At 36.6% G+C, this 17,361-nt stretch overlaps 1 protein-coding gene across 3 annotated transcripts in view; it reads left to right on the forward strand.

The window, feature by feature from the left end:
- The window catches only part of NPAS3 (neuronal PAS domain protein 3), a 592,966-nt gene that overhangs the window by 166,384 nt on the left and 409,221 nt on the right, over positions 1-17,361 (forward strand). For all 3 annotated transcript variants that reach the window (XM_054275330.1, XM_054275332.1, XM_054275333.1), the window contains one exon: positions 13,774-14,018. In XM_054275330.1, the coding sequence (XP_054131305.1) occupies positions 13,774-14,018 (245 nt within the window). The remainder of the gene's footprint in view (positions 1-13,773; positions 14,019-17,361) is intronic.

A 17,361-nucleotide genomic window follows, 5' to 3' on the forward strand; every position in this document is an offset into this window, starting at 1 on the left:
TGTAGAGTCTGTCAGGTATAATAGCTCTTTGTGATGGTTGCTTCTTTTCTTCTTTCTTTTCTGTAGCTAAACCCTCACCCACAAACCTTAAGCAATTGCTGGTTTTAAGCATCACTCAGTAGCTATTGCTAGCAGTCTAGCAGTGTCTGCACCACTTTCCTCTTCTGATGAGCTTGTAGATCTATCAACAGGTAAGATGCAAGATTAACATTCAGTGTATAGGGGTCTAAATTTCCTCGAGTCCCAAGTATTTCTAGTTTACCTGACTGACATTATCCCTGTGAGGACAGGTTTTGAATACAGCAGTGTGGTATTTTCAAACACAACATTTGGTACCTGTTTTCTCTAGGAGCAGGGTTTGCCAGAATTGTGTTGTTCTGAAAATCTTACCTTAATTGTCTTGAGGATCTCTGTGAATAATGACTTTTGGAGATTATCTCAAGAATTCATCATATTACAGAATGTTTCTTCTTGTTTCTGAGTTCAGCCATTTTAGCCTGACTTAGCCATTTTACACCAAAAATTCTGAGGTGGTATAAAAGAAATTCTTGCCTACTTTTAATTCCTTTATCCCTCAGAAATAAAATACAGAAGTGACTGCAGAAGCTCAGCCAAGATTCAACTGAGAAAATTCTACATGCCTGAGAGAAAATATGTTGTTTTCTCACATTAATGAATTAGAATTTTTCTCTCATTTTACATGCTCTATAGCTTATGTTTCCTTTTCTGCAACATAAAAACCATGACTGGCCAAGAATAACACAGGGAGAAGCACATAACTGACAATGTAGTTCAAAGCTGTTTCTTGGTGCCTCTTTCTCCTGTGAACCCCAAATTAAGTTTTTTATGAGTAGTAGCAGAACACTGTGGCCCAGTACAATGCTCTTTCAGATATGGAGTAAAATAATCTAAATGTATCAGTTAAAGAATTGAACACGGAAATGATGATTGATGCTGCTGCATTCAGTGTTGAAATCTCTTTGGTTTCTTTATGTTGAAAAAAAAGAGAGATCTAAAATGAACACTGAAAAACATACAATGACTCAGTTTGTTTAATCAATCCAGTGTCTTGTCAAAGGGAAGGTTAAGAGGGTGACTTGATCGTGGACCATAATTAGCCAGGCAGGAAGAAGATAGCAGATATTTGGAGTTTCTTTTGTTTAGTGGACAAAAGAATTGCAAGATTCAGTAACTGAAAGCTGAACTCAGCAAAGTTGAAATTGGAAATAAAGACACAAAATGTTAATGGTGAGGCTAATTTGAACAGTGCAGCTGCTTAGCAATAGAAATCCTTACATCTTGGAGTTTTCAGATTAGGATTGATACTTTTGCAAAAGAAAACAGAATTACAGGGTAATGCTATATAACCTTCCTCACATTAACAACAGTTCCTAGGTAGTCATGATATTTCCTCTCTGATCTAGACCTGTAAGACTTTGCAGGAAGGTGTTTTATCTGCTGGCTAATTAAGAGGTCACTCAAGGCAGGGAGCTCTCCAGAAGGGACCCTTGCCTCTGCATTGTGCTTTGTTTTGTGGTTTAGTGTCCCTCACATTTCTCATCTCTGTGACTGGTTGGCCCTTTTTAAGGAATTGTTTTAGCAAGGACTTTCACTACTAGGTTGAGAGGTAACCGTGGCAGCTGCTGGACAGTATTTCAGAGCCTTGATCATTTTAATGCCTTTGATGCAATCTGATGGATTTAGGATATTGTTAATCTTGCTGATAGTTGAATATTGTTAAAGAAGATAAGCATTACTTAGGGCATGAGATTTACATCAACTGTTAAAACTCTGAGACTTTTGTCTAAGTGTTATTTATTAAAGTTCAAGGATTGTAATTTGATGATTAATGTGTTTTAAGGAAAGGTTTTGGCATATCACTACTTTGGTCAAAAATGCATGTGTCATCAGGTCTACTCTGACTAATTAAAGTGGTCTCTGAGGAGAATCGGGTTTTGCTGTACCATATCTGAAAACTTTGTTTAGAAATTAAATCTTGGGTCTGCTGAAAGTTAAAATACATGGTGACATACCTCCAGCACAGCAGTTACCAGTGCATGTGGCACCCCCTGGATTGAGTACATAACCTTTGACAGCAGACTCTTCTTGGCACTTTAGGAAACACTTAAGCCCAATCATGTGTGTGACCAGTACTGGTATCTGTAAAGGGAACAAAGAGGAAATTCTTCTGCAAGCAGTGTGGGTTTCATGTTTACCCCAATGTAGTGAAACAGATGAAAAACTAACAGTATCTTTTTTTGCATGACTTTTTGCCCTTCACCAGTGTATGTGGCACTTAGAGCTGTTCCTCGTCCCAGAGCATTAAATGGAAAGTAAACGTAATCCCTCTGCAAGGGAAGTTGGTGAAGGCTGTAGCCTGTCCTGGAATATGTAAGCAGTAAGAAAAGCTAATTCATTGGTAGTACAGGTGAGAGAGATGCCTGCTTGGGAAAGTGTTGCTGTCTTGTGCTCTACTGACACTAATTTATACTAAACTGTTCAGGGTTCAAGCAAGGGGGTAAAAGTGAGAGGCCTTGAGGCTCATTCATACTCTACTGAGTCAATGGTTCAGCAGCTAACACTGCACCTTGGAGAGTGAATCTCATGCTTCTGGGAAAACAGGCTTGACTAAACCCACCAGTCAGCTTTTGGAGGCACCAGGGTCTTCTAAGACTGCAGAGTTAAAGTTTTGCGTGCACTGCTTGGTTTTGAGCAGTCAACAATGGTGGTATAGCTACCACCATTCACGCCAACTGTTGCTTGTGTTTGTGGTTTTTTTGGGTTTTTTAAGATGTACTTGGAGATATTTTAAAACTAGGTAGCTTGAGTATTGATGACAATGTGATCTCTGTCCGTACTGTTTTTATCACATGCAGCAGAAAACATGCAGAGAATGTAGGCTGACAGTGATTCTGTAGCTCACTGACTGTCCTGTTGAAGTTATACTTTGTCAGCTTTCAGATAGCTCAGCTGAGACTCTGGAATAGCTCCTTTGGGCTGCAGTCCCAGTGTATCCCATATCCCTTCAACCCTTCTTCATGTACAGCCTTGCAAAGACTCCCATGAGGAGGGTTCAAAACTACAGCTTGTGCGTTCTGCATGGGCCCATCAGTGTACACATAATTTTTAGATGGAAAGGAAGAGAGTAAGGAGATGATGAGGATGATAATTGTAAGAAAGACAAAGGAGATAAGGAGATAAAGGGTAAGGAGAGAAAAAAATGTTATTTTCTTCAAAAAGGGTCTTGGCATTGTAGTAATTGAGAACACACCACTAAGAGATTTATGTGGCAGCAGTGAAGGAGAGAGGTTGGAATTCTTGCCTTTTTTTCCTGGCTCAGGGAGCTCAATTGAAGTGGATAGTTACAGAGAGCACAGCCAACTCTAACAAAATCCCTGTTTTGGTCATCTATAAAGAGCAAACTTGAGTTGCCTGAAGGCAACGTTGTTCTCTGAGGCCTTTTGGCAGTAGTGAAACTTAATGGTATAGATGAACTACCCAGTGCAAACAAAACTTTTATAAAAATATCAAACGAAAATGGTTTCACCTGTGCTGCTGTTTATTTCAGAGCTGGTAAAACAATCCTATGGAAAATAATGGCTATAGCTGATATAAATGTTCCAGCAAAAATTTCTGCAATGGCTCTAACATAGGTGAGAAAAAAAACAGCTATTAATTCAGAAGCAGATAAAAACTCTAACCCTCAGTATTCCTCCTTAAAGACAATATGCACTAAAGGCATATAATCAGAATTTGGAGAGTTTTTGTTCACTTCAGAGAGATTTATTTATGTAGCTTATAGTTAGGCCAAAATGTAAAGCTCATGTTTAAACTGCAGGATGCTATATAGCATTTCTGGTGTGGCATATGAGATAGTATATGTGGAGACCCTGGGCTGAAGCTAGCTGGCTCTGTGGTTGAAAGTAGCATGTTTACTTCGGGCAGGCAGATGTGACACGCAGTGACGCTGTGTCTCTGTTGTCCTGTTGATTTCCCCACATCACCTAATGGGTGCAGTTTTTCATACCTTAATGTGATTGCTGTCATTCTGGGCTACAGTCAAAATCTGGCAACAGTGTTACCTGTGCTCGCTCTTTGGTTACCCATAGAAATGCTACAATAAATTTGCACTTTTCCTCTTAATGCTGGATAAATTGCTTCTTTACATATGTGGCAATATATTCTCCTGTCACATAAGTCTTGCTGTTGTTAATTGGAATTGCTTATGCTCATTGAGGGAGGAATACTTTTCATCCTGTTTTGAAAGAAAATCTGTAATCTTGAATTTGTTTCCAAACTTCAGTCAGAGGAGAGCAGTGCAGGAAATTGCTGCTGTTCCACCAAATTAGCTTCTCAGATATCCTTTTAATTGGAGACCATAACTCAGATTCTAAGTATTTTAGGAAGCTGAACAGTACAAATTGAAATACAGATATTTCCAGTAAGGGCTCAGTTCAAAGACAGCTTTTATACACAGATGAGTCTGCTTACAAATAGCATGTCATATGATAATGAGACCATGTTTTCTTGTGCAGTTTCACATTTCCTAACTGCACTGCTGTGAAATAAGTGGAGTGTTTATCTACTCTCTCTTAAACTGACAAATCTCTGCTAGGGATGAGTGTGCGCACTATAGACAGAACATAGGTATTCAAAAAAAAAGTCAAAACTCTCAATCAGAGATACATCACTTCCAAATGCAATATATCACACTAGTTCAGAACATTCATTTCCGCCAAAGTATTCTGTTTTTAATGTAAAGACTTCAATTTATGTTTAAGAACAAGCAAGCTATAGTACTTTGACAGCCGTTCACACTTAATTTCTTTGCATTAAACCAACAGCATTCTTTTCCACAAACATCCATTGTTAGGACAATGCTCTCAGACGGAATTTATGAGAAATGGAATTATGTTACCAAGGAGATAGCATTTACTATAATGAAGAGTAGATCCTAGAAAATGGCCCCTTTTACAGCAGCTCAGAACAGAGCCACAAAAGCAATTGATTGGTCTTGGCATTTAGTCTTATATCAGCTGTGTCATCCATAGCTTCAGGAGTGAGAACACTAATCTGAAGTGACATTTCTGTTCTGGCGGGCTTTTCTGCCCTGATGAAAGCAATTACTTCATTCCTAAATGATAATTTGCAGGAGTTTCAACCACTTTAATTGATAATTTTTTGTTCTGAGAAGTTCAATTGTGAAGTGATTAGCTGATTTGGTAAATAGAAATTTAAGGTGTGAAATGTACAAGTTGCTCCAAGGTAAAGTGCTGTTTATTGGGTGCTGCAAAATTGCTTGATAAAACTGAGGTTTCTCTATTATCAGGAGGCTGGCAATTGCTTAGTTCAACATAGGAAGAAAAAAAAGGACGAAAACACTAGTGTTCTAGTTGTAGAATTTGGATTTGAACTAGTGTATCACAGCTCACTTAAAGGCTTCTCTATCAAGGTGTACATCAGTTTGAAAAGATTGTGCAGGATGGCAAGTTTGTAATGCTTCAAAAACCTGCCATGTTCCTATTATTATGTTTTAATGACTCACTTTGGAAGTAAATCCTGTTATTTAAATAGTTCAACAAAGGTACTTACTGGTGATAAAACATTCAGTTTAACAATTAGTTCAAGCATACACAAACCATTTCCTTGAACTATGTTTATATATTTTAAATGAAAGAATCCTCTTCTGTGCAACCACAACACCTAAAAACCAACTTTAGGTCTTACTGATATAATAAAAAGCTTGGCTTAATATAGGTATCATTTTTTATAAGTTTTGCAGTAATTGCTAAAGCACTTCTGGCAAAATAATTTTTTCTTTGTACAAGGAAAAGAAAGGTTTTAATAGAAATCAGTTCTGTCATATTTCCCTGTATGGTGAAAAAATAATGGTCATTTCATGTGTTAAATGAGAAATATAAAGCAAAAATGAAGGTCAAACTGATTTAGCACATCAAACAGTCTTTGTCAGCCAAGCTTAATATATCCTGAGTTTGTGGAACAAATGAAATTTTGCTGCTATGTTACACTTTGCTTCCAAACAACCATTACAACTGGTTTTATATATTGTGTGAGCATCAGACCATCAAACAGTGCATCTTTACTGACGTGTTGCTGCAGTGATGATCTACAGCAGCAATCTGCCATTTATATAAGGGCAAAATGTGCATCTATATTTAGTTGTGAAATTGGCCTATTATACTCTTGATGTTTACAGAGGCTAACATAAATTAATGATGACAGCTATGAGCAGTGCATTAGTTAAGCAGCAGAGCTTTTACCTTGAACTTGAAGGTTCCAGCTTTAACTTCCAGCATATACTATACAGCTTTCTTCACACATTAAAGAAGTCTCAAAACATTATTTTTTTTTAGACAGCATTAAATGGCTTTAATTTCTGGACTAGGCCCTTGATGATAGTATCAGATAATTTAGCACTTTTTTTTTTTTGCAAATACTTGTCTGTAAGAGTGGTGATTTTTTATGATGGGGCAAAAATTTGCTCCCCTGAAAAGTGTTTGGTCATTGAAACAGTCTGATTTTACTGACTTGGAACTTAGTCAGATGTTAGGTATCCTTTGTCTGATAGAAAGAGCAGTTTTAGGAGAGTCTGCCTCACTTGGTTATGTACTGCACTTTCACCTGAAAGTCTCTTCATGCAGCTCGTGTCAGAGCAGGTATAGGCACTGTGGTAACTACAGATCCCAGTTAACTATGACCACAGATCTGACAAGTATGTAGGTGTTCAAAGGTTCGCAAGTTAAAATGATGAAGTCTTTGATGAATTTTTGATGGATGAATTTTTAACACAAGTCGACCTTTCTCCTTTGAGGCTGCATGCTAGATTAATTGATAAATAGTGAGACTGAGCAATGTTCGGATCTCCTAAGCAAACAAGTAGAAAAATCCATAAAAATCTGCTGTCTTGCTTCTCAGATCTACTTAAAAAGAAAGAAGGTAAAATTTAATGTGGCTTTTGATTTTAGAGGTTTTCCCCTCACAAAAGTAGTGTCCTTTTTTAGACTTTGATAACCGTTATTAGTCTTGAAGTTTTGTACTCTCAGTTCAGAAACAATCTTTGTGAAAAGAAATCTACGAATGGGATAGCAGAAAGAAAAAGAAAGAAAAGAAAGGGAAAAATATCAAGTCAAAAAGTTGTCTTAGAAGAAAAGAAATCCCCAAAGATAGCAAAATGTAGTGTAGAAATTAGAGGTAAGCATATTAACATACTTTCATTATCAATTTTTCAGAGCTAATTGAATTAGTCTTAGAAGGTTGAGTGCAGATTTTTTCTTCTTTTAATTTACAACCACAGGAGCATTAGCTCTTTGCTTCATTCTTTTGTATTTTGGATCTACTATACTAAAAAATATCCAGTTTCATGCATATTTGTGAAGTCTCTAGGGCATAACCTTTAGAAAAACAGAACAAAAAAAATTGATAATAGCAAGCCTAAGGCTCATGCTACCACCAATGGTGACGTTTGACTTCCAAAACTGGTCTTTTCAACTGTAATATGTGCAATTATGCAGGGCAGGTTGGTCTCCTTTACCTCCTTCATCTTTCCTACAGTCTAAATAATTTTTTGGAGTCTGAAAATGTGCACTGCTGTTCAGATTAATATCCACTTGGATTGAAAAGTGTTTCTGAGATGCCACTATTAACTTTTAAAAAACATCAGGAATATGAAGAGTTCCTATAGAAGTAAAATCAATAAATATTCCAAATAATTGGGTCACCTAAATATTGATGCTATTCCATTCTTTGAACTTAATTAGAAGTTTAATTGTTCCACAATATCAGTGAAATGAAAGAAGATTTTTATATGACAGAACATGGCTTATGGGTGGTCACCTATCAGTAGAGCAGGACATTATCTTAATGAATTGCCCAGACACTAAAAGTCAGATTTTAAATGTACTTGTTTTATATGGACTTAACTGCCCTCCTTTTTTACACTGGTCAGCTTGAAGCCCCAGAAAAGATTCTGAAGGATGTGGCTTTGAGGGAACAGATAATGGATTATTTTGGTAATAGATCAGAATGTGTAAACATTTCTATTAGTCAATTTTTCATAATAATCCACTACATTGTTTAATATACATACATAAATTATGTAAATAGGTTATTAATAACAGAGGAAGGGACCTAAAGTTGATTTAAATACAAAAATGTCCAAGTATGGTAATATTATGTCACATCATATTAGTGTGGAACAAAGTAAGAAAAAAAGAGGATCTCTCTAGTAATATTGATACAGAATTGCACAAATTCACATCTATGGACTCAGGAGCAGCATAAATTTATTGTTTTATGCAGTGCTATAGCTATGCTCACTAGCAAAGTAAGCCTGCTTGTGTTCTTTATATTGGGAAAGAGTATGCACAAAGGGACATGTTTAATTTAACGTCTCTTTTGGAGGGTTGAGGGGGCTGGATCACTTATCTCCAAATATTTTTGTAGCAGATTGATCGTGCACTCTAATGTTGCAGAGCCTTTCCTTATATCTGATTTCTTTTCTGTGAAATGGTTATAACATTCATCTGACTTTCTCCTTCAGACTGTTGGATCCTGTTTATAGTGGACCTTTCGATCCTTGACTTTAAAAGACTAGACTAATAGAAAAATACACACAGACACATAGTGCTTCTTTCTCTATAAAGCCTGTTATAAACATTATTAGATATTAAGTGTTATTTGTATACTATATCTGAAGTTGCTGCTACTAATCCACATTGTTGTTAGAGGCTTAAGACATTCACTACTGCTCAGTAACAGCTGGGCTAACGAGTATGAAAATGTTTAGTATATAAAAAAAGCTGCTCTGTTCTGATATACTTTTGCATTTCTAAAATTTCTACTGAAATGGGGAAGGATTTCAATGCCATTCTCAAAAATACTGTGCTTCCTTTGTGAGACTTTGCCATATTTCTCTGCTTGTGAAGCAGAGGAGTGAATGGAAATGTTCTTGTGAATGGAAATGAGCAGTAACTATGAAAGCACAACACAGATAAGCTGTCCATTGGCTCAAGCCCCTATATCTCGAGTTCAGCAGTCCATCTGTCCCTCAAACCTTGTTTTATGGCTGTTGCTTGCAATCCAATCTCTATTTGTGACAAGTCCAATGAAGGTGCCGTAAATCCCAGCAGTGCTGTTATGTGGGGCTGAGCAGAGGGAGACCGATGTTCTGAGAAGCTCTGCTGAGGGTTCTCTCCTGCATCAGGTCTGAGGGAACAGTGTGGGTGAAATGTAAATGTGAGCTGCCTTTCTAAAACTGGGCAAGTCTGCAAACAACTACTTTCCAAGCTATATTTTAAAATTGCAAGTAAAAATTATTTGTAACTGCAACTATTCCCCTCTTTTTGTTCAAAATGCAAATTCAGATAATTAAATTATTTCACTGATTTTTCCTGCCCAAACTGAGACACAGAAGTGAGGTATTGTTATGACTCTGAGTTTAGCTCAGCTGGTTGGAGCATGGTGCTAATAACGCCAACATCATGGACTCCATCCCCATCTAGGCCGCTCATTTAAGTGTTGGACTTGATGATCCTTGTGGGTCACTTCCAGCTCAGAATATTCTGTGATTCTGTGAACATATGCTAAAAAACCCGTGTCTAGGTCAGTAAGTCTGTTGATATGCTATAATATGTTTGATTGCTGTTAAATGCTGCAAAAATCAGGATCTGTGATTATCCCAGCTTTAAAGTGACAGATGTCAATTGGTCAGACATGTGAAGGTTGTGAGTATGCACACAGACATAAATACATGTATATACTTATGAATGTAAAGTATATAAAATTATGTGAAATAAAATATAGAGCAGGTTAAGCTTGGAATGACCACAAGCACAATGAAATCACAAGTGAGTTACGAGTACCAATAAAACTTTTATGCACCACCATATTATCATGTCTTCTGCATCTGCTGTGTCTTCAATAGAAAATCTACTTTAGAAATGTCATGTATACCATTTTAGAATTATATGGTAGTATTTATTGTACCTTTTCATCTGCAAAAGCCAGACCACCTGTATATCAGTCCATCTGGAAAGGCCCTAAAAGAAAAAATAAAATATATTTTAGAAACCATATCTAAAATAGCATTAGACTTCAAGCATGAAATATCCTGTTTATATGGTCCTGCTTCTCAGAATTATCAGGAGCTATCAGCTGGAAACCTCTTAGTCTTCTTTAGAGGACTCTGTATGTGGAAATTTTATGAGAAATGTCTTCTTAAGGGAATGCATGAAGTTTCACCATTGTATGACAACATCATCCTTTTACATTGTACCCTGATGCACCCTGATCCAATTGTCTTAGCTACTATCCCTTCTCCACAGGAGGCAAAGAGGGAGCAATATTTATATCCTTCAGGTATATTTCCCACTATTACTGTCTTGGTACTGTGGATAATTTATGTAGATTTGCTTGACTATTGGGGGATCTTCTCTGTTATTTGAGAACTCTTTAAACATGTAATGCTTGCTTTCTTGGTGCTTTCTGACTGTTTTTGAAAGCCACTTAGTAAACATGTTTATAGTTTCCCACACTTTAATTTTTCTTATTAGCAGAAGAGACTGTTTATTTCTAAGTTTTTGCAGCCTGATACTTAACAAATTCATTTATGTTCCAAGAACCCCTCTAGTTCCAGGTGTCATATGATAGGAACCAAGATGAATTTTGGTCGTGTGTCAGCATCACTGCTTGCTGTTGGGAGCTTCACACTCCTCTTTTCTAGCATCCTCTTGGGATTATTAGTGCCAGTACGTTGCTTTATTAAGAGCATCTGACAAGGAAGCTGATGTTGCCTATCAGAATCACAGGTGCCAGCGAGGATTAACAGGCATGTTTAGGTTGTATCTAATGAATTCCTGCATCCTGCTGAGGAAATCACTGCTCCCAAATTAAGGACCCATTTTATCAGCATAACTGCAGTGTCCAACAGTACATTCTATTTCCCTAGTGGAATTACATGGAGTAGAAATTAGGACTTGTGTGCATATATTCACAGACACCCTTTCTTAATTTAGCTTAATGGCACTGGTGCCAAGAGAAGTCCTCCAAGTTACAAATTCCTTGACTTGATTCACCTTATGAAGCTTCCCCAAATGAAAATATAATAAATGGTTGGGAGAAAAAGTGAGTTATTCTCAATACTGTTTCTCAAGAGTTTCTTTTGTTTATCATGTCAGCTCCCCATCTCTTCTACTTTTTTTGTTGTGTGACTTTGAATAACCGTAGGCGGCTTTCAAATATTTCTGTTTGCTGACACACAGAGCCTCACTTTTCAGCCCAACTGACTTCCATTGCAGGGTGTTACTGATCCAGTAATGTTTTACATAATTTTACATTCCAGTATATTACTCATTTTCAGCAATCTCCTGAAGCCTTTATAGGACTTGTAAACTGTGGATTTAGACTTTGGTGTTTCTAAGAAATATTCTATCACCACTCAGTTTCTAACCACCACTTATTTTTTAGTTTCAGAAGTTGCTGAGATCTGTAATTTTTCTGATTTGTTTTACTAGGGATCTTTAACAATCTCCCATCACACATAGGGAACAATCTCCATCTTACATTAAGTGCTTTGGGAAGAAGATCCTTGGTGCAGTTTCAGAACAGGTCTATAATCTCAATTCTTCTACTAACTTGATTTGGGGACTTGAATTCTCAGGCTTGGCTTCCAGGAAAAACAGGTGGTGACAGGTAGAAAAGGTCAAGTCTTATGCCATGAAATTGAGCCTTCACTTGGAAGCAATTGTGCAGAGACGTTTGCCTGCCTTTTCCTTGTGTCGCTGTTGTCTATATTTAACTTGTGGGGGCATATTACTTCCTTTGAATTAATTGGACAATTCATACATCACAGAGTTGTAGCTCCCATATCTCTGTGTATACATTGAATACTTTTATCTGTTGTATTTAATGTACCTTTTGAGAGATATCCATGATAATAGATATCTAAAATTTGAAATTTGAGAGAGATGTATCTACAATGAGCATTGTGAAATCTTATTTTTCAGGTACTTTTTTCCTAGAATACAGTTTATAAATCAAGGTGCTAGCATTCCATGCAGAGTTTATAAAACCAAGTATGTATTTTACTGTATCATTCAGTAGAATTCTCTATCTTTATCTGTGGGGGGGGCTGTGCTGTTTCCTCCCATACCTTTATCTCACCATTCATATTTCTTAGCCAGACTGTCTTTTTAAATATAATTGCTATTGGTGTGGAATTGTGTAGGGAATGTAACATGTTAACCATACTAAGGGAACTGTCATGGAGGGATTTCATTTGTGTGTTAAGGGCCCAGCTGATATGCTCTACCAAGTCTGAAGTAGCAGAGATGGCTACAAAAATGCAGGTGGTTATGAATATTAAAGCAAGAGAAACTCTTCACTTTATTCCCAAGTTAGAAAAACAGGTGAATAGAGCTCTTAGCGTCATGGTGTTTTATCTGCATACCTCAATTCTACTGATTTACTTCATATGTCAGAGTGCTTTTGTAGATCTCATCATTATGACTTTTTTGTTGATAAATCCAAGGTTTCAGGAAGGGTTATGGATGCCGGAGAGAAGCATTTATTATTCCATTGTATACTGGTTGTATTCTAGTTCTGTGGTAAAGCAACTACTAGCTAATGGAATTGTGGCTTTAACTTCATCAAATTAGTAGATCAACAAATGAAGCAATGGAAAGATAGACCCTTAATGAGGTACAAGAACAGTTTCTACTCACCTTGCACAGTGATGGACAGACTCCAGCCCCAGCACCAGCACCAGACTGAGTCTATCAAAGCAGATGTATTGTGAAGCTTATAATATCCTGAATTGAACACTTTGCTCTGTGTAAAAAAAAAAGAAAAAAGCCCCCAGCTGTTAACCATTGTCATCCCACTGCATTCAGGAGTTTTACACCAATTAAACAAATAGTGCAAGAGTAAAATCTGAGTTATCTTTGTTCTCTGTATTAGTGGTTGCATTATACATCAAGTGGTAGCAAATGATACATTGATGAAACAGGACTAAATGAATGTCTTTGCATTTCCAACAGCTCAATGTAAAGCAGAAGGTCCATTCTCATCAGAAAGTTGTCAGTCTGCCATGTATGTGGTAGCGAATTGCTATCAGAAATGTGAATCACATAACTGTATTAACAGCTTTTTCACCCCACTGACAAAGGTTACTGCTTCCACTGCAAAGGCAGTTGAACAACTCCTGAGGAACAGCTTCATGAAACACAGGAATTTTCACATTATTGCACCAGACTTACACTTCTGTGTCTCAGCAGTTAGTGTACAACCTGTTTGGTAATCTTGGCTGCCAGAGGTGGCAAACACTTGAATCATCTGCTTTTAACTTTCTCCCAAGAGCCAGAATATGACAAAAATTAAGGCAAAATTGGGTGAGTGAGTGAGTCAGTGAGAAGCAATGGCACCTAGACATATAAACCCCACATGTACACAGTATTCTTGGGATTTTTTCTTGAGACTGACAGCTGACAAAGGAAAGGCAGGCTAAAAAGGAAGTGGCTAAAGTGACTTAAGAGTAGTTACATAATATGTTGACCACCACTTAAATATTATTGTTAGTTTCAGTCATTCCAGCGTGAAGCACCATTTTATATATCCTGAATTCTGTAGATCCATATGCAGCAGCATGTCGAAAATCTGATAATTTGAAGAGAAGACCAGCAGTGAAAAAAGTAAATTGGTTAAATGTGACAGAACACTAATACTGATGAATGTCCTACTTTCTTTATTTGCTTTCAGTTTACAAGCTTTGAGGAAGGAAAAGTCCCGAGATGCTGCTCGCTCTCGCCGGGGAAAGGAGAATTTTGAGTTCTATGAGTTGGCAAAGTTGTTGCCACTGCCTGCAGCCATTACCAGCCAGCTTGACAAGGCATCCATCATCCGACTTACAATTAGCTATCTGAAAATGAGGGACTTCGCTAATCAAGGTGATCCTCCATGGAACTTGAGGATGGAAGGACCTCCACCTAATACATCAGTAAAAGGTATGGAGTAAATATTGTTGTGTACTGTAGAATATGGCAGCCTTTAGTAGCCTCTAAATTGAAATTTTACCTTCATCCTTTCTTCTTTCCCTGCATATCAAATCCTTTAAAGGGATTCAAATGTGGAAATCTGAGGTCTGCATGAGAAAGACACCATGTGAAGGTGAAATAAACCTCTTATTTTAATTATTTTTTATTTAACAACAAACCTATGATATAGCTATTACAGCTGTAAGTCTTCTGGGTGATGTAGACTAAATTCTTTCAAATTATTTACCTGTTATTGTGTTGCTTTGTTGTAGTATTTTATATAAGTATATGTTTGAGAGGAAAATGGCATTATTCCTTGATTTGAGAACTCAATCTCTTAATTTTCTGGCTATAGGTTAAAGGTAGAATCACATATTTCTGAATTCTGAAAGCATCACATCCAAATACTTAAATCTTCAGCTGACAGACTAGGATATTATTTATCCTCTTGCAATGTCTATAGAAATTATTTTGACTTCTGAGCCAGTAGGCACTTATCAACAAAATAGACTGTTTTCAGTATTAAAAGATCTCTTTTAATGCTCAGACAAGCAGTTGAGGAGCAAAAGTAGTGTTTTAGATATGAGTTGCCACGAAACAGAGGCTCTGTGTGTGTTGCTCCTAAATAGTCTTTCCAATGACCTGTGTAAAGTGGACTTTTTTTGGTAATCTATTTTTTTTTTCAACTAATGCTACCCATCTGGATGAGTGCGATCTCTGTCTGATAGGTATTTCATATTAGGGACTAAGTTGCAGTAACAGAAATCAGGGTTACCAAACCTGGGATTTCTGGTGTCCTGGTTTAGCAGCACAGAATACTCCTTTATTTTAGCTACTGCTCTCACAGTTTGAAGGAAACATATATTTGGAAGAGGCATATCAGATTTGAGCACTTCAGGTTTTTTCCATGAAACATGAAATACAAACTCTTAATCTACACTAAACCAGATAGAAGGTATACAGCATATGGCAAACAAAGAAGCCACCTTTAAGGGTTGAGGGAGGATGTAGAAATAGAATCTTTTTTTCAGCCCCCACCTGTCCATGAAGGGTTGCTTGTATTAATGGTGCAAAGGAATTTACCTGCTCTTCCATTTAAAGGAAGTGATATTATTTAAGGAAAGTTAAAATTTTTGATGGATGGAGGGTAAAAACCAACACAGATTCAGAATTCAGACTGACGATTTAGTAGCTGGACATAGTTCCATCCTTTCATATATTTAATATATATTATCTGCCACATCATATATAATTCTCATGGAAGAAAAAAAAGCAATAATTGTATCATCCAGGGCATGAGTGTAACATGGTTCATTAGGCTTCTGATATAATATGCAAATTTTTACAGGATGAGGGTTTATTCTCAGGCAATTAAACATTTTTTCAAGGTAGATGTAAAGTGGACTCTGCTGTACAATCTGTGATCTGTCTGTGCTTCTACAAGCTGTCCTGTGTTACTGAAACTCTGAGCTCTGCCAATGTCTGTATATTTTGAGAGTATCTGGGATCTATTTTTCATTATCTTCTTCTGGAATATATACCTGAATACCAAATCTTTCTTTTTGTGCAAAGATTCTAATGAAGAAAAGAATTTTAAGAACAAAATCTTATTCTTAGACAACAACATCACTAGTCTGATCTAGATTAATGTTTCTCCCTAAGAAAGAGCTGGGTAAACATTTAATGTCTGTTCACCCTATCTGAATAATAACCCTGCCCCTCCAACCATGTAGTGCTATGGTTCTCATTTCTTTAGGTGCAAGGGGTATGGGGCTCAGGAAGGGGTTTTGACATTTTTTTCCTCCTGTTTGGGTGCTCAGCTTAATGCTAAGTAGGACTGTATTATTTATGTGTCAGTATATTGAAGCAATGCTTGATGAAAGTGTGTTTCATTGTATAAGAATTCCCCATAAGCAGGTTTAACTGTATAGTACAGGTATATTTTATGATTTCACCAGTTCTCCTTACATAGAAACCTGTTAACACATTCTGATGAAACATTCATGAAATTACATCAAAAGAAATTCCGTTTCATTTATTAAGGCTGCTTTTTGCTGCCATTGAAGTTCGTATGTATAAACAAGCTCACATAAATAGCTTGCACGTTCATGTGAAGTATGGATGATAAACCTACAATAAAACACTAGACACACTTTGTATGTGCACAAGCAATCTTCTGAATAGACTTAAAGATATTTGGGAAATTATTTGAGAGGTACTTACATTGTATAGGTAACTGCTATTTTTTTCTTCCCCCAAATGTGTTGACCTGCTTCTGTTAATCATTCATTTTAAAAGCTTAGTTTTAAATTTTCCTCCCAATACTGTACAGCAATTAAATAATTTTATTTCAGTATTTCAGGAAGGTCCTTTACTCGGCCCTGTATTTATCACAGCTTTTCTTAGAGGTCTGTAAAGGCTGATGAGTTTGTTTTCTTATGCCTATTGTGTGGTGATCACTACAAGTTGTGCTTGCAAATGAGGGCTCAGGTAACTCCATAAAATATTTTCAGAGTCAATTACTTCATGGAAATATCTTGAGCAATTGGAAAATAACAGATAGTTTTCACCATTATTTTGTAAATATCTGTATTGTAATAATACAGATCAAATCTGCAATGAACATTATGCATTATTCAAGAAATGACCAGGCATTCTCAGCAGTGTTTCAGCTAAATAACTGATGATTGTAACCTTTAAGGAAATCTCATTGTGGTGACTATTGGTAAATCATTTCTTCATTCATAGTAATCTTTATTTAGGGGCGATCTAAAAACCATTATATCTTTTATTAATCTTAAAAGCAGTAGTCAATGATTTGACATTTGCTAAAAATGGAAAAAAATTCCATCCTCTAATACAGCAGACTTCAGTCATTTTTCTTTTGCTACACTGTCTAAGGCTTTCTGTGTTTAGCAAATTTCAGTCCTTATAAACAAATGCACACACAATTATAGTAGATAAGTTTAAAGATAGTTCTTAAAGACTGGGGTGTAAATCTATGTGGAAGAAAATAATCAAGACGTTACTTATAGTCAGTAGGAATAAAATTTGTAGTCTTTGAAAATATGTACAATGTGTTATCAATAACAGTACTATTCTCCTCTGTTTCCATCCTTCTAAAAGTCTTCCATTTCTGGAATATATTCTGAGGACAACAGTAAATAAGTTGCTTACCAATTTTTAACGACTAAAATCTGAGTTTTTTGAAAGTTGTCTAGAAATGGAAGTATTTTAATTGTATTTACTGTGTGTTCAGGCAGAAAGTGGTGCCTTATGTTGCATGGAACTTGAAATCCTCTTGTGCATTCTG

Source organism: Melozone crissalis, unplaced genomic scaffold (genome assembly GCF_028551555.1).
Source record: "Melozone crissalis strain CALT ecotype California unplaced genomic scaffold, PUWL_Pcris_2 ptg000018l_1, whole genome shotgun sequence".
Taxonomy (NCBI): Eukaryota; Metazoa; Chordata; class Aves; order Passeriformes; family Passerellidae; genus Melozone; species Melozone crissalis.